Source organism: Porites lutea, chromosome 10 (genome assembly GCF_958299795.1).
Source record: "Porites lutea chromosome 10, jaPorLute2.1, whole genome shotgun sequence".
NCBI lineage: Eukaryota > Metazoa > Cnidaria > Anthozoa > Scleractinia > Poritidae > Porites > Porites lutea.
Genome location: NC_133210.1, coordinates 27,459,983 through 27,484,929, shown reverse-complemented (window position 1 = coordinate 27,484,929; position 24,947 = coordinate 27,459,983). Strand labels below are relative to the sequence as shown.

General features: G+C 38.5%; 1 protein-coding gene across 1 annotated transcript; it reads left to right on the top strand.

The window, feature by feature from the left end:
* Nucleotides 1-21,509, top strand: LOC140949900 (uncharacterized). Its single transcript, XM_073399048.1, has 11 exons — nucleotides 1-262; nucleotides 2,434-3,138; nucleotides 4,997-5,182; nucleotides 7,189-7,245; nucleotides 8,534-10,896; nucleotides 13,853-13,969; nucleotides 14,785-14,901; nucleotides 17,797-17,865; nucleotides 19,169-19,234; nucleotides 19,559-19,627; nucleotides 19,760-21,509. Exons 1-11 carry the CDS (start codon nucleotides 202-204, stop codon nucleotides 19,835-19,837), a joined length of 3,888 nt encoding a protein of 1,295 aa, XP_073255149.1. The 5' UTR covers nucleotides 1-201; the 3' UTR covers nucleotides 19,838-21,509.
* The last annotated feature ends 3,438 nt before the right edge of the window (nucleotides 21,510-24,947 follow it).

Below are 24,947 nucleotides of genomic sequence, written 5' to 3'. Positions count from 1 at the left end.
TTTCCTTATTTTCTGCAGTCTGAATGTCACAAGGTGTGTAAAGAAAACAAAGAAGCACTTATTCATAGAATTTACTTTAAATAATCACAGTGCATATCAGAAATGCAACATAAGGTCCACTTATTTCTGTATATTTTGGAATGTTTTCCTTGTTTTGCTGCAATTTCTCTCTCACACTGAAATTTTGATCCAAGGCGGACGATGAAAACCTCCAGAATCGGAGTGTCCGACTTGTTTCTAGCTAATGTTGGGCAATTAGAAGGTAAAGATTGAAAGTGGCATGAATTCTGGTTCGCAAGTTCAGTTGCTCAGTCTGGAATTTTTTCTTCTGAATGTTTAAATTCTCACGTACCAACTTAATTTCTCCTTCCAGAAAAGTTAAATGCCAAAAAGTTGATAGTTTTAATAGGAAAGTTAAAATGCTCACAATAAAAGAAGTAGTTTTTATGTTAATGTTCAAGAAGCTTTATTGGTGGGAATTTACCTGCAATCAGTTGTTTTTCTTCCCTTTGTGTTTGGGAGATGAGGGGAAAAGGACACCTGATACATTTAATTTACACAATGTCTGCCCGTAGTCCAGCATCTGGACTTTTGTTGGATTGGTCGAAAAACGAAAGATCCTTCGGAGCCCTGTACTGACTGGTCAAGCAACATATATGACTTCCGGAGCTATTAGATAGGTTTAGTCACCCTCGTCTCTTCATGACAGAAACCATGAGATGATCGAGGAATTCTTTTAACAATGAACAGAGAAAAACCTTGACAGCTGAGATGAGGACAAGTTGTTATTTGTCACAGGCAAGGATATCCGCTTTTTCTTCTTTGACACTTTCTTGCTTGTTCATGTACCAGGTAGAATGGTTTTCTTTGATTTCCAATCAAGTTCAACTGTGTGGGAGTTTGTAGAAAGATAATTATTGACGATTTCAAACCTGCCTTTTGGGAACTGATGAAAGACCATGAAAGATTTGTTGCCGCAGAATCAATTCCTATACTTTTGACCACTTCCGGTAAAATACAGAATTCTATTGCTCCACTGTTGTTCTCAATGAATTATTAATAATTTGTTTGACTTGACAGTTTGAACAAAGGTATCACACAGTAGTGATAAGGCAAGATTCGCAATAACAGCAGTGCTAACTTGGATTTTAAAAACCGGAGATGTTTTTTATTGACATTTCTATAATAGCTGCCTTTGTTGCAAACCGCTTGAATTTCCGGTAAAATCTGACACAATAAACGATAACACAAATGTTAACAGTCACCTTAATTAGGGGGTGGCAGATCACTCGTGAAGTAAATATATCAGGCGTTCTTTTTTTTTTTCCCTTCCCCCCCCCCCCCACAAAAAAACCCCCCTGATCGTAGGTTAGGTAGGAATAGGCCATTTTTACGATGACAACATTTGACTACAACTTCCAGAATTCATTTTGTTTTTGCTTTCTTATTTAAATTTCTCTATCCCACTGAGGTTTAATAAACAATAGTCCTAATTTGCACAAGAAAACAACAAACTGAGGGATGCTGGTAGTTGTAGTGAAATGACGTCATCATGCAATTGTTCTCTTGAATTTGACTTGGGTCTAAACGTTTAGACCCAAGTCAAATTTAGAAGGATTTCTATGGAGTCATCAAAGCATAACTGGGCTAATATATCAGAGACAATTTGCCCCGAAATGCTAATTTTTGTCAAGTAGACGTCTTGGACTTTGTTCTTTCAGAATATCTTGACAAATCCTATAATTTCACAAATTTAATTTTTTGTGACGTCACACTTTAGTACTCTATGACCCTAAGTGGATGCCTTTACCAAGCAAGGGTGTGTACTAGTTACAGGAGAGTTAACTGAACTTACAGTAAAACCCTGCGTATAAGAACCTGGGTTTTAAGAACCTGTTAGGCTAAAATTTTCTTTTTAGGCCCCCTCCACATAAGAACCTATTAAGGCTAAAATTTTAAGTTAGGTTCTTATCAGTGGAGTTTCTGTAAAAGTGTATAGGTAGAAACTGCTGAATTAAGATCATCATCTGATTATACGTAAAAGTAACTTGACAACATTTTGTTAAGGACATACTTGCACTATACTGCCTTTAGGCATTACTGTATGGTATAAATGATTTTTGAGATGATTATATTATGAGATGATATTTATAATATATTTAAATGAAATTCATTTGAAAATATAAGAACCTATTTGAAGAACCTTTGTAGTCTAAATTTGCTTTAAGTACCATTTATATAAGAACTTGTTAAGGCTAAATTAAAAAATCCAGGTTCTTATACGCGGCTAAATTAAAAAATCCAGGTTCTTATACGCGGGGTTTTACTGTATCTGTACGAGGAAGAGATGTTTGTTAATAATCATTTATTCTTTTCTTTCTGACATTTTGCGCAACTTAAATTTAATTTGTGATGTTACTTTTTAACATTTAGGGAAATTGTTGATTGAGACGCCGTGGCACAGCACCAAGAACTTAATAGGAAGAGGAGATAGTGCTCATAAGAATATGGCAGATGTTCCACCTGCACTCACCCTAGAACTTCCCAAGAAAAGTGATCTTCCTAACACATTCAAACCTTGGAATGAAGTCCATCTTCCAATTGACATTCTTTTGTTGACAGTGGATGACTGTGAGTTCTTAGCCTGTTTTACATACCTGAGAAATGCCATTAAAAGTTACCAGAAGAACCTTGGATTCGTGTACTTTGGGAACATGGGTGAAAGTGGAGATGTGCCCCTAAAAGTTGCTTTGATGACATGTCTTGAAGGCTCTTCTGTTCCACATGGTTCACTGGTCACTGTTAAGAATGCTGTGGTAGAACTAAGACCCAAAGCTGTTTTCTATATTGGATGCTGTGAGGGGTTAAACCCCGAAGTCACCAAGTTACAGCTTGGTGATGTGGTGGTATCCTCTAAGCTTACAACTGAATCATTAAAAACCCCGGTGGGAAGAGATATCTTGCACCTTGTCAGGCATGCAGATCATGGCTGGATCCCTCCATTAAAATGTCCAGAAGATCGTAAAGTTCAGGTCTGCTGTGGTGGGGATATTTCAAGTGGCATAAAGCCAGTCAGTACTAAACAGCAAAACATGTCTCATATTACTCAAGCTACTGCATTTGAAATTGGTGGTGAAGGTAAGATATTTATTCCCTGTTAAATGACATCATTTCTCTCTTGTTACGTTTTCTTACAAGAGGCATGGTGGCCCGTGGTGAACATCTCAATCTTCAGATCTAGAGGTCCAGGTTAAGGGACTGGTCAAAAAGTATAGGGAGGGGGGGTGGGCTGGAGCAGAGAGGGGGTGGGTCATGAGGTTTTGAGCCTTGTGTAAGGGGTGGGTCGTGCGATTTTCAGCTACCCTTAGGGGGTGGGTCACCCTATTTTATAACATAGACGGGCACACATTTAAGTCTTCATACTAACGGGACAGTTGACCACACTGTCTTGATATATAAAACACAGCCAGCTGAAATTACTGCTAAAAATACTCTCAAATCTGTTGTGTCCTTTTTAAAATGCAATTTTAATAAAATGTACGATTTTTTTTTATTTCATTGCTGTTTAAAATTCTGATGCCTTAGTGTGGTCTCCTATGTTGTAACTTGTTACATATATTCTTGAAAGAAAGCAAACAAAGAAACACGAGGTCCTATTTCTTTTCATGACAATAGGTATCAATATTATGACGGTTTGTAAAATGGATAAAACAAACGAACAAACAAAACAGTCTGAATAGATACATGTAACACTGCCATGTGAAAGTTTCTGGTATTTTGAATACGTTTGTTAGGATTGTCTTGATATTTCTGCTTATTTTATAAATCACCATTTACATATTGTTCCATAAGCTCGGCCTGTTCAACCGTCATCATCTCTTGCTCTTCAAAATCTTCATCACTGCTCTCGTCACTTCTCCCTTCACCACTGCCCTCTTCATCACCGCTCTCGTTGTCACTGCTTTCTTCATCTGTTCTTCCTCTACTGTCGTCCTCGCTTTTGCTGAGATCCTCGGCTATCACCTTGTGCACAACTGCCTTCAGGTTCTGAAGACACTCGCTTGTAACGTTGATCGGAAGTTTTTCGCTCCTGAGGATGGCTTTAATCCACTTAACTTGGCGAAGTTGGAGAAGCTGTACCTTGTTCAGGTCAAGATCAGTAACAACGCCACCGCTTCTGTATGAGGGAGAAATGCTGGAAAGTATCTTGTCGATATTAACCTGCAACCTTTTCATTTTCCTCGTCCTTGCCTTTGTTCTTCCTTCTTTTACCAGCCTGCTGTTTGTTTTGAGGTTTCCTCTGGTCGTAAACTTATACAATCGATTGTGCTTTGTTATCAGGTCTAGTAACGTTTGCTTGATTTCTCGGGCCATTGCTTCATTCTAGCGAAGTGTCCCAAAACACTTCTCATGGAACTGGTGCGCACATTCGTTACCCGTCTTGAGTTTAGAAGTGGTCTTGGAAAATAGTATAAAGGCCTTGCTTTACTTTGTGCTGTTTCCTTAGACAACAAACTTTGATTCATGTCCCTCTCCATCCAGGTGTGTAAATGGGTGTGGTTATGATCCTTTGTGATCCTGTTTTCAATCTGATCTTTCAAGATCTATTCTATGTTTTGACAATGATGTTTATGTTTATTAACTTCCTGTATTTTCTATACTAAATTATGCATAAAAAACTGATTGGAGGACAGCAGTTTAAATGGTGTTTTCCTTTGGATGAAATACAACAGGATAGTTAAATTCTATTAACATCCTTATGCATAAGATGGTTTTTTATTTGTTTGTCCTGTTTTTTGTTATTTAAATAATTTTATGCTGATTTATATGTGCCTTTTAAAATCACTCAGTGTTACCATTTTCTGCCTACCCGTTTGCACAGTAAATGATAATTATTGTTTATGTTGTCACATCTTGATCAACCCTGGTTGTGATGCTCACTGGTGGATCTTTTTGCATCTTGAATTATGATTAATCATTTTTTGTTTTTTTCCAGGCCTTTTTGTTGCAGCACATGATCTTAAGATTGAATGGGTGATTGTAAAAGGTATTTCTCACTTTGCCGGTGGTAACAACCCTGCAGAAAATTCTTGGGAGAGTCATGCATGCATAATGGCAGCTTCTCTTGTGTCCAACATGTTGAAGGATCCATTTGTGTTTGAACAATGGCCTCATTATGAAGGTAGGTGTCATGCTCCTTTATTAAACCATGTGATAATTAAATCCTTACCTGTGTACAGAAGGTCAGTGTTTTTGGTTAAGTACTGAGGTTGATTGAAAGTACTCACTTTCAAACCTTGTTAATTAATCTGTTATAATAAACTTGAAAAAGGATGGAGTTCAACATTTTTTTGGTCAACTCACAACTGCTGGAAACTATAAAATAGGTAAAAGAGAATTATGAGAAAAAGGTTACAAAGAAATAGGTCAGGTGGACATGAGAGAGATGTTTCCTGATAAAATTGACTGGCTGCTCATCATACTATTTTACGCAGTAAGATTTGTGGGTTGGTACTCGCAAAGTGCATACTTAGGGATCTAAAGTCTAAAATGATCCTTGTTTAATTAGAGCATAAGTGGTATCTGTTAGGAACCTGTAAGGTTGGGTGGGAATTATTTTGTTACTCAAGTGATTTTTAGTGCCACTTAGGCATTAAAATGAATTTCTTCCTTGCCACAAAGTTAGATTCTGTTACTTTCTAGGGATACTTTTGGATTTTTTTTTTTACAAAACCCTGTTTTTTGTTTTGTTTTGTTTTTTGTTGTTGTTAATTTTAATTTTATAGAGGGGTATCTCCTTCTTTTGGTAGCTTCCGGGGTTAAAGTGAATTTCCAACATGGCCACAAAGCAAGATTCTGCTACCCTCTAGTGATGCTTTTTGGTTTTATTATGATTTTTATTTTTTTTTTTTTGACAAGGGCCCCTGTTATCTTAAATTTTTTATTTTTTGTAAAGCAGTTCTGCTATTTTTAAAGGGGACTATCTCCTCCTCCTTTTGGTATCGCTTATAGAGCTTAAGGGGGGAGACTGGTTAAAATTTGGGGGAAATAATGTTGATTTGGGAAGGAAATATATGGGGGTAGAATAGGGTAGAATCAATAAACCAGTGGTGGTGGACTATCTGGTAATCATCTACCAATTATTATTCACTTCATATTTTAATTTTTAACAACCCCCAATTCCAATGTTTTCCCATTTTTTCAAAATTTTAAACATCTCCCCCCCCCTAATTTTTATACATTAAAAACATTCGAAAAATCATCCAAAAATTCTTAAATAATTATTAATGACTGCGACTGAATTGAGTCATTTTTGAATTGAACAAAATCTTGGCTAGATATTTAAGAAAAAGAGTGAAAATCAACGAAAAATAATGCTTTTAACCAGACTCCCCCTTGAAATGAAAGTCTTACATGCCTACAAAGCAGGATTTTTGTACCTTTTAGTGATACTTTTGAATTTTTTATTTGACCAGCACCACAGTTGTTTATTAGGGTAGTATCTCCCCCTCCCTCCCGCCTACGCCCTGAGAACACTAAGGGCAGAGAGGCATAGATTCCTACTGGCTACCCCTGGTTACTTTCATACAAATTAAAGGAAAATAGGGCCAAAAGAATTTCCAGGATGTTCTATTTCCCCCGCTCGGCAACTTGAAACCATAGTGACAGCCCTGAATGCTAAGCAGTAAGCTCTCTACACTGCTGGCTTTATTTTCTGGTTTTAGTTCATCCTAGAACTCTACCCTCTGTTTGGTTGATAGCTATGGTTTTGAAAGGTCCAGTAAATATTTGGGGGGCTTATTTCCTGTTTTGAAAATGTTTTTGAACTGCAACTACTTACTAGATGCCTTTCAGAGTCAACTCAATGTGCAGGAGAAATCTTGCGTAACCAAGTTTAAAAGATACATTTATTGTCTAAAACTGTGCACACTGCAACCAGGCATCCTTAAGTGAATTAAAATGTCAGTACCACCCACAATTAAGTAAAACCTAAGATGTAAGCTTTCAGTCCCAAGACAAGCTGCTCAATCCTTTTTGTCATTGAAACTTTATTATTCAGACTCAGAACCTAAAATGTGAGTGATAAAAAAACTGACAGATTGATAAACATTTTTCCCAAATACTTTTGAATAACTGTTGTTTTAAATGTCTTACTTCAATTTTTATTCTATTTTGTTTAACTCACAGACCCGTCCGCAAGGAAACAGCCCTCTAGCTCTGCGGCCAATAAGGAGGAGTTACCAGGTACTATTATGTCCAATAAAGCAGAAATGGTACCAGACATACAGTAGATTAAAAATGCTTATCTTAATATGAAAATGACTTTTATCGTTTTTTATATTGCAATACAAAATGATCTTTATTGTAGCAGTTGTTTATATTTATTTCAAAAATAAGTAGCAAAGAAGAAGTATGATGTGATACTTCAAGCGTCAAATTCTTTCTCTCATACAATCTTTTTGTTAGAATTTTGCTAAGGAATTTTTTTTCCTTGCGTTAATCCTCGAGGTCAGTTACACAAAATAAGAATTATTTTTAGCACCCAACCACAAACATCACTAACAGCTTTGGAGAGGTACCCCTCTATGGGCTTGTCCTCCCTGAACCTCTCTTTGTGGGGTAACACCCCTTTACACTTGCTTTACTGCTGCAGTCTTCAAAGATATTTACATATAAATTTTACTCGGCCAAGGTTGCCCATCCCGCCATATTCATATTCGTGTAATTGTAATAATTAATAATTCTTTATTTAGCTCACAGTGAAATTACTTTTTAAACATTAGATAACTGAAATTTGTACTAGATTATAACTTTATAATATAAGAGAAACAACAAGTGCGAGCTTGGAAGCTAAATAAGCTGTTAGATTTTCTAGTTAGCTCCCCATCCATATTAAAGTCAGTGTGTAAGCAGGTGAAAAAGAAGAAAATAAAATAGATAAATGAATTAATAAATAGAGGATATTACACGGTGGCGCGAAGATATGAATTTTATTTTCGAGTGGCAAGACAAAATAAAATTCATATCATCAAGCCGCCGTGTAATGTTCTTTTTATTATATAGACAAAAAGACATCGATAAAATGATAGAGGGAAATTACCGAAATTGCGTCATCGATAAACTCACGTGTGAGATTATGGAAAATAAACCACTCGGGTCCTGGATGTAGTTTTTATGAATTTTACGAGTGGTATATTTTCCAGTAAAACACTCGTGTCTATATAATAAAGAGCATTCCTTCTACGTTTGACCATAGTGTTTATATTCCTACACTATATTCTGGTGTTTTAGAGCCTTTATATCTACATGCACTGTTGCTTTCATTTCTGTTGGTGTATCATGAGTTGAGGAGATAGTGTTTTTAAATATGGAAATTTGATTTATATTTGGTGATCTAATCAGTTTATATAAATGAGGACCTATCATATTTTGTGCGTCAACAACCCCCAATTAACTTTCCTCGCCTATTAAGATGTCAAGTTATTAACGAACAATTCTTTAAAAAAAGGAACGTAAAATTTTTTCTCAACAGATTCTCGTTGCCTAGAGGAGTGCCAGAAACAGCTGCGATCAATTTATGAAATCAACAGCAAAGTCAAAATCGTTCCGTGGGACCAAAGCTCTGCCGTTCATATCGATGAAATTTACACCCAGTTGTCTTGGCTTATGGATGAGAAGAAGCCCAGCGGAGTAACACAGAAGGAACTTAAACACTACACCAACATTTTTGACGGTGGAAGACTTCATCGTACGCTCAAGCGCATTTTGGTTCACGGACGACCAGGTATCGGCAAGACCGTTTTTACGCAGAAAGCTACATTCGATTGGTCCCAGCATAGATTTAAAGGAAAAATAGGAAGATTTGATCTCGTACTTTTGGTCAAATTACGCGATGTTTGCAACCTCAATGATGTCCCGGCCATTCTGAACGATGCTAATCTTCTCGCGCGTGATGGCCCAGTTTCCACTGAGAACCTGTACGATTACGTTCGTCGCCACCAAGAAAACGTGTTGCTTATTTTGGACGGCTACGATGAATACGTACACAGCGCAGCAAGCCAATCACCTGTTCTTCAAATCTGGGAGAGAAAGCAGTTGAGGAATTGTTGTGTTATTATAACGTCTAGAGACATGAAAGGAGAGGGATTGAAACGTTTCAGCGATGCTCAATTTGAGATCGACGGTTTTGACCGTGAGCGACAAGAAGAGTTCGCCCGTAGATTCTTGAAAGATGATCAAGATGTGAAAGAATTTTTTCGATACTTAGAGCAACAAGACCTGGAAGATGTAGCAAAAATACCTATTTTGCTTTTAATGTTGTTGTTGGTTTGGAAAGAAAAGGATCGTGAAGGACTACCTTCATCACGGGTGAAGGTGTACTTTCAGTTTCTGCAGACTATGTTTAATCATATGTCTGAAAAACAAAAAAAGCCGGCGGAAAAAGTTGACGACCACATTCAAGAACTCTGTAAAATAGGAGAACTAGCCTTTGACGCACTTCTACAAGATTTACTTTCTTTTCCTGTCAGTAAACTGCCGGATCATGTTTTGGCTGAGAAACTGATCGAGGCTGGGTTGTTTCAGCTGCTAAACATGTCCGCTCTTAACCCGTGCAAAGCCGTGCACTTCATTCATAAATCCATGCAGGAGTTTTTGGCTTCTTTATTTCTAAAAGAAAAACTGTTATCTCAAGAAAGTAAAAACACTTCCCTTTTCAAAGTCGACTCAATTGAAAAGATCTTCAAGTTGAATGAGGTTTTTAAATTTGCTGCTGAAATGTCCGAAGAAGCCGCGCGCGAGATCTTGATTCATCTGTTGGAAATGGCGGCGAAGGAAGACTCAGAGTACAGCTTCGACAACCAAGCACCGTCAGTCGAAGATTTGTCAGAAACACAAAAAAATCTTTTAACTCTATGTACACAGTTATTCTTCTACTGCTCAGCAGACACGAGATCAGAACTTTTGCCCACTTTTCTTTCTAATCTAGGAGGTGTTTTGTTCATATTAAATCCTGACCAGCTGAATATTGCAGCAAAGGAAAATTTTGTTAAAACTACCGCTTCACTTATGTACATATTTTTCTCTTATAGCAACCAGTATACAGAGCAAAGTTATAATAATTTAATAGCTTTAGCACAGCAATTAAACGCTGTTATAGTTAGTAGAACAGGAGAACAAAAAGCATCAGAATTTTTGAATGTATTTCCATGGCGTAGTGTTGACGAGTTTTTTTTAATGAAAGAAGAAAACAACACTCACCTTTATTTTACTCAAATTGTAAAACGTACATATCATGGCATTTCTTCTCTTCCTTTTAAAATGGTAAAGACGTTAGTTAGTTTAGAAGAGACAACAAAGAAGACAAACATGAATGGTGATGAGTCAAGTGAAGAGAGCAGCAGCAGCTGTTGTTCAAAGCGTCATGGTCTCTCCAGGGTTTGGAGGATTGATGCTGAGTGGGTGAACAGGTCAGAAGTGGAACAGCTGATTGAGATGATGCCGTTTATCACCGCTCCACACGTGATATCGGTTTGGGGTGAACTATACGGTGAAGTGTTTGATGCTGAGGTAACAGAGTCTCTACTGAGGAGCATCCCAACAATACACAAACTGGAGAGATTAATACTCCGTGCTATCAATTTAACTTCATCACCTGCTGTGGAGTTCATAAGCAGAGTATTTAAACAAGATCTTCCAAACTTGAAGTTGCTCGACATGTCATGGAATCCTCTTCTGGGTGCAGGAGTCGACAGCTTGATAAAACATCTCAGCTGCGCTCCTCACCTGGAGGAACTGAAACTTGAAGATGTGAAGATGACTCCACAGCAGGTGATGAATCTCACATCAGCCATCAAGCAGCACGGAAACATCATTGAACTGTGGTCAGACTACCACGTAAGTTTTCCAATTTTATCGCAATTTGTTTCTTTATTCTTTGTTTACAGTTTATTTCTACTCAGCTCTTGCCTTTCGCCATTTTCCTTTCTTTGTCATTTTTATACTCGACAAAACACGAGATTTGCTTTTGAAATCAAATCGCAAACTTTAGCAGATTCAAAGAATCATTTCAAATTCATTTCTTTCAACTGATTAAACTAACTCCATAAAATGTTTTAACTGAGAACGTTAAGAACAAGTAACTTTAGCTGATATTAAAACATGGAGTTGAACACAAGATGAGAAATTTCTTATCTTCAAGCAGCCATAAGATGATATTATTGGGTGAAAACAAGAACTTTTAGCAAAACAAAAGCACATAATTTCCACAGTATTAATTTCTCAATCAATTTTAATTCATACCTCTTCATAAAGTAACAAACAAGAATCATAAAAGCAAATGAAAGATGTTCAGTTCATGTTCAATTCAAACAAATGAGCAAAGAGGAAACACAGTGAACTCACAGTTTCACATTTATCGTCCAGGGCTCCTATAAAAACAGTTTAAGTCAAGTGAAGTTCTTTTGAAAGTCCAGAAAACAGACAAGTCTTTGTTATAGCTGTTCTTTTGTTAGTTCTTGAGCGTTTCTTTGGTAAATACTGGTCCTTGCAGTTCGGTGAAGCGTTGGTATTTGAAATAACAACCCGCACAAAAAAATTGTATCTTCAAGACAACGGTTGAAAGCAACACCAAAAAAATTTTCCTTACAGGTAAACACTTCTCTGTTCTCCACTGTCTAGCATAAGTGTCCATTGCATGATTTTCATCGCGTAAATAGCACAAGATTGTTTTCAATTTTCCCAGAACACTCGCCATACAAGTCAAATCCTGCGGAGCTTTGGGCTTTCGTGAAATATCCGTATAAATGATGTTTCCTTGAGCTTCGAAAAACTCCTTAGCATATTCCTGAGTAAAAAGAGATAAATCCCTGTCTTATGTAACATTTCCTTGATGTTTTCTTATTAAATTTTGAGTTCATCCTGAACAGTTTGCCGTTGAAGAGCGAACTGAACAAACTACAAAAAAACAACAAACGATGTCATTCAAAGCATAGTGACGTGCGGCAACTGATTGGTTAAATCTACCTCGGATGAACAATTCCTAGCCTGAATTTCATCCGATTACTTCGAGTCGTTATTACTCCCTCAGTAAGTGAGAGAGAGGCGAAAACGACTCGAAGCAATCGGATGAATTTCAGGCTAAACAATTCCTCGGATGATTTTTCACGTGATGACATTTTCCCGCCTTTCGTTTTATTACGTAACAAAATTCCCGCCCGCAAAAAATACACTGTGATCTGCGAGTTTTGTAACGCAGAAGATTTTCGAGAGAAAATAAAAAGCATTTTATTACTTTGATTTTGATTCTGCTATTTTGCATGCAAGATTCTCGTACGTGCGCCTTGATAAAAAGAACGTTTGTCTTACCAATCCCGCCGAGAAGTCAAAATCTTCGCTTTTATACAAGGGGAAAACATTATCTCAGCCAGGGGCGTAGCCAGCATTTCGACTAGTTGTAGGCCGGGCTGACTTTCATTTCCACATATCCTGAAAATTGCACGCATGACTAGTACGCACTGACCTCACCAACACTTTGAGGTCTTAAGCTTTTTAGTTCACCCCAACAACGCATAATTTATTACAAGCAGTAGAGTGATCAAACCAAAAATTTGTAGTCCCGTCTTACAGATCTATGGGCTGGCTACACCCCTGTCAGCAAATAACCGTAAAAACGCTTAAAAATATATCTTGTTAGTTGTTGTTTACACGTAAACCTTGTGCTCGTATAATTTTTGACCATGATTTATAGGGCAGAAAGCATTTTTCCTTGTTTAGGGATTTTTCAGTTCATTCATTCACAGCAGGTCAAATTTTTATTAGAGAGAGCTTATTCGTTTATTATTTTGAAGTGAATGATTATATTTCCGAAATTATATCGATGGCCCATGGATCGCCGTTTCTGTTAGGAATAAACGGCAGAACTATAGTAGACTTGCTCACAAGTCGAGCTTTTGAGCGCGTAGCGCGACTGTGAGCGCGAAGCGCGATCGTACGAGCGCGAAGCGCGAGCGAGCGAAACACCACACCAGACCAGAAAACCAAGCGAACGACTTTGAGAAAGTCTAGGACTATAGCTGTCTATTCTCTCTTGAGACGCACTCAGACATTTATAGACCACAAGTAGCCTGTTTCAGGCGTTCAGCGAGTGTGGAGAAACGAGGAAACAAAACAGCGAGGAATTTATAATGTATTTAGGGAGCCCCTGTCCCTTTCTTCTGCTTTGTTTTTTATACGGTCATCTTACCGCCACTCCCCACTATCTGAACGCCTAGAACATGGTAGCCAAAAGCCACTTATATTTGTTCTCTTGAAAAAGAAGACGCTTTTTAAAGCTGTTTAGCAAAAAGCCGCGCTGGTGTCACCTATTGACATTTCGTTCCAACCAGACCGAAAAGAATTCTTTTGTTGTATGCCGCACGGTTGGGCCGAGGATAAATTGGAATCAGCCGAACCTGTGTATGAATCTTAAAACAGATCAGGTCAGTTTCTTCGCGATAAAGCGATCTGGTTTGGTTGGTCATGTTTACAGAGTTTTGCAATAAGTCCATGTACTAAGGGTTTCCTACTTTATAATAAGCTCACACCTTAAGCAGAACACAGCTCCAGGCTGGTTTTTGTCTAAACACTGTACTTTTTATTAGGCCAAGTTTTGACTGTTGATCTTTGCTTTTGGTACGCGAGGCTTGTTTTGAACTCAGTACATCTTGTCAAAGTTCTTGTCAAAAAACAATTGTCTTTCGTTTGTCACTGTACTCACGTTGTACTTAAAATGAAGGTTTTGAAATGTGCACACGTCCACACGTTACTAAAAGTGGATGGGTGGTTTTAAGTATTGTTTTGTATTTTGTTGCAGGATAATAAAGGAAACCCCAAACCTGAACATGAATGGCCATCAGAGGACTTCTGGAGAATTCTCTACCCTCGTCTCTTTCCTGATTCATCACCTGAATCAGCGCATGAACAGGAGCAGGTTAGACATCACTGAAAGTTTTTGTGAAAGTTTATTTATTTAATGTTTAGTAAGACTTTCAGTGTTTGTCTGAACAGTTCAATTTTTCTGTCCGTCAGAGATAATCAAACACGCTCGAAACAGCCCGTAAAGAGAACCGGAGTCGGTGAGAAACGAAAACTGCCCTTCCTTTTCACTTTGCTCCACTCCGATCCACTCCCCACTATCTGAATGCTTGGAACAGGCTGGCCAAACATGACTTTTGCCTTGGAAGCTGTTTAGGGAAGATATCGCTTACTTTTCCTACTGACATTTTGTGCCAAGGAGACCAATTGGCTTTCGAAAAAATTTTGTTTAACAGTTGGTAGATCAACTAAGAAATTAGAAACAAACACCTTGTCTAAGATTTAAAAAACGAGTTCGTTTTTGTTCTCGTAAATTCCGATGAAGTGATCGATAACTCTCTGGTAGTTCGGATGGTTGCAGTGTATTGCAGCAAGTTCAGTCACTAGCAGAGGGGTTTCACACCTTGTAATTATCTCACCCCTTTAGCAGAACTCAGTTCCCGGCTAAATTTGCCCATCAGACACTGTACTTCTTATTAGGCCAAGTATTGATTTAATGATCTACACAGTCGGCACGTGCCGCCTGTTTTGAATTTAGTACATCTTGTCAAAGTGTTTGTCAAACTTTTTTTTCGTTGCTCACTTAAAATATCCTTTGTCTCTGTTCTGTAATTCCATTGTTCTTAAATGAAGGTTTTGAAATGTGTACACGTCCACGCTTTATTAAAGGGAGATGGGTGGTTTTAAGTATTTTTTTGTATTTTGTTGAAGGATTATAAAGAAAACCCCGAACCTGAACATGAATGGCCATCAGAGAACTACTGGAAGAGTGAGTACCCTCACCTCTTTCTTGATTCATTACCTCAATCAGCGCATGAGGAGGAGCAGGTTAGTCATCACTCACCTATTTTTGTGAAAGTTTATTTATTAAATATTTAGTAAGAGTAAGTAATTTAGTGTTTGTGTGAACAGTTGTATTTTTCTGTCCATCAGAGATAATCAAATACGCTCAGGAGCCTTCATTTGTAAGTCTCCATTGCGGAGGATTTCCGAGTTGGTGATACTGAGTTAGTTTTTGATACAGTAAAAACCTGCGTGTAAGAACCTAGTGGCTTAATAACCTGCTGGTAGCAATTTGCTTCTTTATTACCCAACAATATAAGAACCAGGTTGGCCAAACGAGATCAGGCAAGTTCTTATCTGTGGGTTACAGTTAAATTAATAAGCTTATTCATCATCTAAAAACAGAACAGGTTTCGTCACCAGCTTCCTTTCTTTAAGTTTATGCATCAGTCATTTGAAACTCCGGCTCCCCGACCCCCGGGACTTAGCGGGAAATTTAACATTGGATTGGTGTTAAAACACCGCTAATTTTCCCGCTCCCCGGGCCAAGTAGTTTGTTAAAAGCCCCGTATAGCAGGGAATTAGTAAAGTGTAGTTCTAGGCTCGATTTCAAACGTTCTGTCCGATCTGGTATTCTGTATTTCTTAAAATTCAAACCATCGGACCTGTTAATTGAAACTCTCGATTGCGCTCCTTTAAATTCATGAAAAATGTTACCCTGGGTGCCAGAGGATTTTTTTTCTTACCTAATTCCTGAGAACGGACCTCTGGAGCCAGTGTAGAAAAATGTGGTTAGATCGCTTACAAAAAGGTAACTGTCTGTATGGTATACTTGTAAGGGCATGGGATCTTAAGCGAAACCGGGGGAGGGGGGGGTACTTCCTTATATAAGCCATATAGGTATAGTCAACTCTCGCTTTGCGGACACCCCGATAATACGGACAGCAGCTAAGTTTCCCGGCCAAAACAAATTACAGAAGTTTGACTTGAGTAAACTCCCGCTATTAAGGACTGTCGTTAACGAGGACACTAATTTGAGGTCCCTACAGTGTCCGCTATAAAGGGCCGGTTGACTGTAATTCTGACATAATTTCTGCCTAAATGTTAGCTCTGAAAACGGGTGTGGATTTTAGGGTGTGGAAGATGATACTTTTTGGTCTGAAGTAGGGTCAGGATTTGGAGAACTAGGCGGTACACCCCCACCGAGAATTACCCGGAGTACCCCTTGGCAAGCGAAACAGCTCTGTCTGTCTCCAATTTTCTAATCGTGAAAGTAATGGGAGAGGAATCGGGAAACTTAGAAAGCGCTTTTGGGATTAATTTATCGTCGTTTACGTACGAGGTGAACAAATGAGACTCAAATGAGATTTGTGAAGTCATTAAAGGCAACGCTCGACCAATGTGTAGGACGTTCTATACATTTTCTTTCTGTGTCTGAGACTAGGGCAACCTGTTTTGTGCCTTCCTGCCCTGTTTCTCCTATGTTTTAATATTACCATTCTCTGCGGCATCATCTCTCTTCTGCCGCCATACAAAACTTTGGGAAACGAGGCTTTTCCTTTAGTCACTCATGTTAAATCCCCGCTTCTATGCCCGCTTCCAAAAATTCCTATTACTGTTTAATTCCCGCTCATGACATGGGTAAAACAGGTATTTTGTTAATTCCCCTGCCACTAGGGCCAACGTGTTAAATGTGCGTTAAATCCCGGCATTGGCCGCGTTAAATCCCCGCTATGCCGCTGTGGTCGCGGGGCCGGGGTCAGTTGACTAATGCATTATTTACTTTATTTAGTTTTATTTTTCTGTCCGTCAGAGATAACCAAACACGCTTTGGAGCCTTCGTTAATTAGCGTCCTTTACTGAAGATTTTCGAGTTGGCGGTAGTTAATCTTGGCAGTTACGTTAAAAGGTTTTAAATTGAGAACCCGTGCATTAAGAATAGTTTTATTTTATTGTTGCAGGCTATTTTAAGGAAAATCTTGCTTTCACTTGAATCGCCTGATCTCATTTCTGATTCATCATCTGAATCAGAGATGGAACTTAAGCAGTTAGTCATCCATTTCTTTTGTTTAAGTTTATTTAGTTTATCTTTGTTCTGTTTCATCTACGTTTTTATTTCCCTTGAACTAAATTGATTTCGGGTTCGGTTAAAAATAAACTACAGATAAAAATTGCCTGCTGTTCTCTCGCAGGTCGCGCTCAGTTGATTTTAGGCCAAAAGTAGCCTGTTTCCCCACTATCTGAATGCTTGGAACAGGCTAGCCAAAAGTGACTTTTGCCTTGGAAAAAAAAAGGATTCCTTTTTTTAAAAGCTGCTTAGGGAAGATATCACTTACATTTTGTGCCAAGTAGACCTAATGCGTTTAGAAAAAGAGTTTTGTTTAACAATTGGTAGATCAAAAAAGGAGTTCGTTTTGTTCTCGTAACTCCGATGAAGTGATCGATAACTCTCCATCTGGTAGTTTGGATGGTTACAGTGTTTTGCAGCAAGTCCAGTCACTAATATAAGGGTTCGCACCTTGTAATTAGCTCACCCCTTTTGTTTATATTAAATAAGTCATTCATATTACAATCATACAAGATCTGTGGCAGATGCTGCCTCTAAAATGTCTTACAACGGCAGGCGGAAATCACGAAACATATAAATGATTGTTCATGTGTTCAATCACGTGACGGCACACAGGAGTTAAAGTTGAAAAAGATGGCGCAAATTTTTCAAGTTGCAATCCGTTTGCATCCTGGCCATCAATAGCCAAAGTCTTACACTTGTAGTGGAGCTATAGTAGTACGTAAAGTCATTTGAAATAGAACTGAACCGTTATTTCAGGGTTTTCTTTCATTCTAATGTCTGTTCTTTCTAAAATAAGTACGCTAGGGGGCTTACAGTTACATATAGAAGATGCATGGTGTTTAGTGTCATAAAATGTATGATTTTGCCAGAACGAGGGAGAAGTCATTGAATCTGAAGATGGAAAGGCATTATATGAATCAGAGGAGAATCAAGAACAGGTTGGTTGCTGATATTTTTTATAAAGGTTTTGTTTGAGCCGGGACTGTGCAATAATTATCAGGAGAAGGAGGTTGTAAAAAGGAAGGGGCGTTGTCCATTGCTTATTCACCATTTACACCAACTAAACATGTTCAAATAAGCTAGATTTTGAAAAATTAAAAACAGCAAAAGTAAACTGAAACACAGGCTTTTACACAAAATTCAAATAAACTTTTACGTATTACGTAATTACACTAAATTTGCAATCGAGAAAAGCTTTTATGAAGAAAACAAATTTAAACCGTGTTTAACTGAACACCTTTTAAACCTGTGTAAGCTTTGAGTGAATGGAGCATTGGTCTATCGCAAGTTAAGTACATGAGTAAAATAAGTTGTATAATACTGTACAACCATGGGCGTGGTTAAAATTGTAAATAGCGCGCATTATATACTTAGGAAACAACAAGACAGTACGTCCAGTATTAATATTCACGCTTAGTTACATCCTTAATATCGTATCGGATAACTTACTGTCGATATTTGAAGGTGGTATGTCATGGTAAGTTCCACATTTTTTGGTCAGAGCTAAGTTGAAATTTTAACTGAGTGTTTTCAGTCATTTTTGTGATGCTTGGAACTCTAAAAGACATTCTGTCAAAGGGAAAAGAAATTTTGATCGGTTTTTGGACATATGTTGATAACAACGGATGTTCCGCTACCTCAACCGATATAAAGCCGTGGCTAAGATAGGGCAGCTTTACCAGCAAGCTTTAGGAAAGTTTTACATAGGGTAAAAAAAGGGAAGAACTTACATAGCCTAAGACGGATGTAAAAAAATCTGGCGAATAACTGAGACAATGACTATTGTACTTTGCTAAACCGGACTAATGTCTAAACTGTCTAACAATGGCAGGCCGAAATCTCAAAACAGAAAAATGTCGATTCATGTAATGTTCAATCACGTGACGGCACACAGGAGTTAAACTTCAAAAAGTTTGCTCAGTTTTATTCAAGTTGCAATCCGTTTCTATCCTGGCCCGCATCGAAAGCCAAAGACATAGACACTTATTATTAGAAGTACTGGCGTAAAGTCCGGTTAAAAAGAACTGAAGCATTATTTGAGGGTTTTCTTTCCTTCTAATGTGTGTTCTTCCTGCTAGAAAAGGTCTCTTCCATGGTATTCGGCGGGCGGGAGGAAAAGAGGCCTCTGCTGGCAGGGAAATGTGTGTTTAGGGTTTTAAAATAATTCCAAAATATCTTGACATTGCATGCTCTTCAATGGCAGTACAAAGATGACGAATCTTTTATTTTTTCACGTCATAGGAGATGGAAAACCAGATTGCCGAGTCCCAAGTCTTGCCTGAGTTAGAACAATTGTCCACTGTTGAGGTAAAGCCTTCCTACGACATTAAACAGCGTTTAAGAAAGATCCTCGCTGAAAATAGAATTAGTTAATTAGGTTTCTACTTTCGAGAGGCTGGTAAACGGCATCTCCGTTTGTTAAATGGTGGTGATGACTTTCTGACGTGTTTGTTACTTAACATTAAAAATTAAATGCGGTGTCGTTTTCTGATTTGTGACAGGAGTTGCGAGGGAATGCCTTCGTGGAAAATTGTTGTAAAAGATAGATAATTAGGCCTCAACCCTTGTCTTGAAATTTAATTTCGAAGTTTTGTGCCGTTGAATGTCGTTTCATGATTTATTTTGAGGCAGGACGAGAAAGGGAACCTCAAACTTGAAGATGTAGGATCGTCCGCTGGATCCGACGACCCTCAAGAACAGGTGAGATATCACATTTTGTAGAAATAGAAAAAGATCTATTCTTTGAAGCATTTCACCACTATAATAATAAAAAGGTTTTAAAAAATTATACGAAATGGATGGTAAATAGTTTGACTGTGTGGTTTGTGGCAGGAAGAGGAAGGAATCGCCGAATCTAAAGATAAAACGTCATTACCAACATCAGAGGAAAATCTGCAGCAGGTAAGATAAAAGATTTCTTTAAGAGAAAATGGGACGTTTCCAGTGCAGGATTTTACAGTGGGACGTCGATTAAACGAACCTCTATATAACGAAGTCCTCGGTATAACGAAGGATTTTCTTCAGCTCAATATTACACTGAGTAAAGTGTATGGAACAGAACCTTGTAACGAAATCCTTGTTATAACGAACACTATTGCACAAGCCCAAATGCAAAATATACCTGGATATAACGAATGAATGTCAGCGTGTGATAAAAGATGAAATCCAAACAGAACAAAAAGGAAAAAATTTATGTGTACAGTAGTTTTAAGGAGTTCTGTTGGCCTGTTCTTGAGTCTCTAGTGCCGTAGCTATGTATTCAGATCCGGAAATGCTGGGTTTTGTAAATTCGATTATTAACTATACCTCGATATAACGAACATTTTAGTAGTTTTCCATAAAATTCGTTAAATGGAGGTGTTCGATATAAAACGAACCGAGCCCTCGATGTAACGAACAAATTTCCCAGGTACCTTGGCACTTCGTTAAATCGAGGTTCTATTGTGCTATAAGTGAAATCATAAAACTTATGACTTTTTGGCTGTTTCAAGGCAAGCCTGTGAAAACAGCCGACAGCCGAAGAAACGAGCGTAGAAATTCCATAGCTGATGACGCGTCACTTCCCAGATCTGGGTAGTGCTTCTGATTGGTTGAATCAAATTTCCCACGCGGCACGACCAATCAGAAGCCTTACCCAGATCTGGGTAGTGACGCGTCGTCAGTATAGAATTTTTGCGCTCGTTTGTCAGACGTCATTTGGCGGGGAAACAAGTGTTAGCGTCGCCAATTGTCAGCTGTTTTCTCAGGCTATTTCAAGGTCATTCTCAAGTTACAGTCAAGCCAGGTCAAGCGTACCCCCATAGATATCATTAATGAATCGATTATTTGAAAAGTGAATCCGTTAGTCGTTGCTGCAACCAGTATCAAATTCAAATCTCCATTCTTGCATACCTAATGAGCAAATAATTCCTACGATAAGTTCTCTGTATTCGGTCAGATTAAAAAATCTTTGAATGGATAAAATTGCTTTGAAGACATTTACATTAAAAAACTGAGCTGGTAGTAATTTTGATAACTACCGGTACCTCACATCCAAAACTACTCGCGGATAATAAACTCATTAATCTAACCTTAAGGGGTAAGCTTGTAAATACAGTAAAACCTCTCTTGACCTCAATTAACTGGATGGACACATCATCCAGCCTCATTGGGTAGCGTAGTAAAGGTACGCGGTGTCAGGATCATTTTCTGCGAAGTATTTAGGCCGTCAAAACTAATTAAAACTAGTAATAGTTGACACTACAGTTGCTTCCGTTCTGTATATTGTCGGTCAATAGTATTCTTGCTCGTTGTTTAGCTCTTTGAAATATACCGATTCATAATGAAGATTTTCAAACGTACTCCATACAATAGGCGAGATAAATACAGGAAACGCAAGGTTTCATGCACTGTTTCATCTCGATTTACACAGCTTTGATCAAAACATTCTCAGTTTCGAGAATAATTTATTCTAAACCATAAGAAAAGATTTAATTAGAAGTTGAATTTTTTGCTATTTCTCTTTCACTTTTTACATTCAGTTCATTTTATTTGCCGGAAAGTAAGCCTTAGAAATTAAAAGGACGTTTGATCGATTCACGCTAGCGCATTCTAGTCTTATTTGAAACTTTTATAACGGAAGGACATCTGTGAGAAGGGAATAAGTCAGCACAGAATCTGATTGTCGGCGAATTTCTGTAATCATCCATCGTTCAGCTAGTGATAAGCTAGCCGTTGTTCACTCGTCTTGCTTGTTTGGGGCTGAGTCTTATTCCGGTCAAAGAGAGAGAAAGAGTTTCTGGCAAGGTTTCCAATATAAATCAAATTAATGAAAAATGTTACCCTGGGTGCCAGAGGATTTTTTTCTCACCTGAGAACGGACCTCTGGAGCCAGTGTAGAAAAATGTGATTAGATCGCTTACAAAAAAGTAACTTCTGTATGGTATACTTGTAAGGGCAAGGGATCTTAAGCGAAACCCGGGGGGGGAGGGGTACTTCCTTGTATAAGCCATTTAGGTATAGTCAACTCTCGCCTTGCGAACACCTCGATAATACGGACAGCAGCTAAATTCCCTGGCAGAAACAAATTACAGACGTTTGACTTGAATAAACTCCCACTATTACGGACTGTCGCTAATGAGGACACTTATTTGAGTGTCAGCTACAGTGTCTGCTATAAAGGGCCGGTTGACTGTAATTCTGACATAATTTCTGCCTAAACGTCAGGTCTGAAAGCGGGTGTGGATTTTAGAGGTCAGGTCTGAAAAAGGGTGTGGAAAATGACACTTCTTGGGCTGAAATGGGGACAGGATTTGGAGAACTAGGCGGCACACCCCCACCGAGGATTACCCGGAGTACCCCGTGGCAAGTGAAACAGCTCTGTCTTTCTCCAATTTTCCAATCGTGAAAGTAATGGGAGAGGAATCGGGAAACTTAGAAAGCGCTTTTGGGATTAATTTATCGTCGTTTACGTACGAGGTGAACAAATGAGACTCGAATGAAATTTGTGAAGTCCTTGTAAGGCAACGCTCGACCAATGTGTTGGACGTTCTATATACTTTCTTTCTGTGTCTGAGACTAACGCAACCTGTTTTGTGCCTTCCTGCCTTGTTTCTCCTATATTTTAATATCATCATTCTTTGTGGCATCATCTCTCTTCTGCCGCCATACAAAACTTTTGGAAACGAGGCTTTTCCAAAAGGCTTGGTTCCTTTCCGAGGCTTGGAACTCTGAAAGACATTCTGTCAAAGGGAAAAGAAATTTTGATCAGTTCTTGGACATATTTTGATAACACAGGATGTTCCGCCACCTCAACCAATGTGAAGCCGTGGCTAAGATAGGGCAGCCTTACCAGCAAGCTTTAGGAAACTTTTACATAGGGTAAAATAGGAATGAACTTAAATAGGCTAAGACTGATGTAAAAAAAATCTAGCGAATAATTGAGACAATGAGTGTTATACTTTGCTAAACCGGAGTAATGTCTAAAATGTCTAACAACGGCAGGCGGAAATCACAAAACAAAAAAATGTCGATTCATGTAATGTTCAATCACGTGACCGCACACAGGAGTTAAACTTGAAAAAGATGGCTCAGTTTTATTCAAGTTGCAATCCGTTTCTATCCTGGCCGGTATCGCAAGCCAAAGACCCAGACACTTATTATTAGAAGTACTGGTGTAAAGTCCTTTTACATAGAACTGAAGCATTATTTGAGGGTTTTCTTTCCTTCCAATGTGTGTTTTTCCTGCTAGCCTAGGTCTCTTTTCCTTGGTATTCAGCGGGCGAGTTCCCTGCTAGCGGAGGTCTTTTTTCCCTGGTATTCAGCGGGCGGGTTTCCTACTAGCAGAGGTCTTTTTCCCCTGGTATCCGGCGGACGGGAGGAAAGGAGGCCTCTGCTAGCAGGGAAATGTGTGTTTAGGGTTTTAAAGTAATTCCAAAATATCGTGACATTGCATGCCCTTTAAAGGCAGTACAAAGATGATGAACCTTTCGTTTTTTCACGTCATAGGAGATGGAAAACCAGACTGCCGAGTCCCAAGTCTTGCCTGAGTTAGAACAATTGTCCACTGTTGAGGTAAAGCCTTCCTACGAAATTAAACAGCGTTTAAGAAAGATCCTCGCTGAAAGTAGAATTGGTTAATTAGGTTTCTACTTTCGAGAGGCTGGTAAACGGCATCTCCGTTTGTTAGATGGTGGTGATGGCTTTTTGACACTCGTGGAAAAGTGTTTTAAAAAGAGAGATAATTAGGCCTCTACCCTTGTCTTGAAATTTAATTTCGAAATTTTGTGCTCTTGAATGTCGTTTCCTGATTTATTTTGTGGCAGGACAAGAAAGGGAACCTCGAACTTGATAATGTAAGATCGTCCGTAGACTATGAGCAGTGTCTCTTTTTCTCTTTGGGCTGCCGCCCTCGTTTCTCGCGTGCCGTGGCTTCCCCACTCGACGCACGCTTGCGCACGCGTGCACCGCCCTCACTAAATCATAAGAAAAAGATTGACTGCTCGCAGTCTAGAATATTGTCGATGTTCTGCATTCAAAACATGCAAAAAGTTCTAAAGGTAAAGACTTTTAGTGTTAATGTGAAAAGTTCATTTTTTTTGTCCGTCCGTTATACTTTCAGCAGCCTTTGTTTATAAGGCCTCCATTGTGGAGGATTTTTGAGTTGGTGGTTAATAATCAGGTTAAATGTTTTTGAAATAAGAACCTAACCCGTGCAAAGGAAGTGAATTGGTGTTTATTATTTTTTTATGATTTTCGAGTTTATGGTAGACTTAAGACTGAATTCCTTCTTCTAAAATCCTGAAATGCTGTAGCTGAATCCTTCCATATAATAGTACATAATGTTTATGTCCCAGAGCTCAGATATAAAATGTTAATGACAAATTCTCTCTGGCGTAGCAGAGTGCGTCTTTAAACTTGCTGATTGGGAAGCCAATGAGCAAATAGGGAAGGCTGGAAATACTTCAGCTTTAAGGCCTCTTATCGGAGGATTTCCTAATTGGACTGTAGTTTATTATGTTGAGTGTGATGTTGTGCGTGTATTTGTTTTGTAGGACGATGAAAGGAAGAGAAGAAGATGCTCGTGCTGTATTATCATGTAAATTACTGTGCAAGTTAAACAGGAATATTTAATATGATCCAACTTTCTGGAAAAAATTTTTAGACACTGAGGTTCTCGTCTTCAATTGTGTTTTAACTGAAAGAGTTGAGAGAGTCCTGGTGCTCAATAAAAGACTTAAAGAGGTGCACTGGAACAGAAAATGACGAGAAACTTCGCAAAAACATGGGCGGATCCAGGGGAGGGGGGTGGATTGGGTGGCTAGCCACCCTCCTTCAGAACAGTTCACCAAAAAATATACCAAAATATAATACGTGTAAAAACATACCTAAATACATGGCTCCCAAAGAAATCGAGAAAACTACCGGTGACAATATCTTTCATTGACTTAATCTTCTCAGCAAAAGAGGGCACATTATGAGCTCTGTGCTCTTATTTCTCAAGTAATCACTTCTAAGTCTCAAGAAACCACAGTAGAACTCA

Coding starts and splice junctions, on each gene's coding strand:
- LOC140949900 (XM_073399048.1), top strand. CDS start 202: ATGAAAACCTCCAGAATCGGAGTGTCCGACTTGTTTCTAGCTAATGTT. Junction 13,970..14,784: donor CAGCGCATGAACAGGAGCAG/GTTAGACATCAC, acceptor ATTTTGTTGAAG/GATTATAAAGAAAACCCCGA. Junction 17,866..19,168: donor CAGAGGAGAATCAAGAACAG/GTTGGTTGCTGA, acceptor TTCACGTCATAG/GAGATGGAAAACCAGATTGC.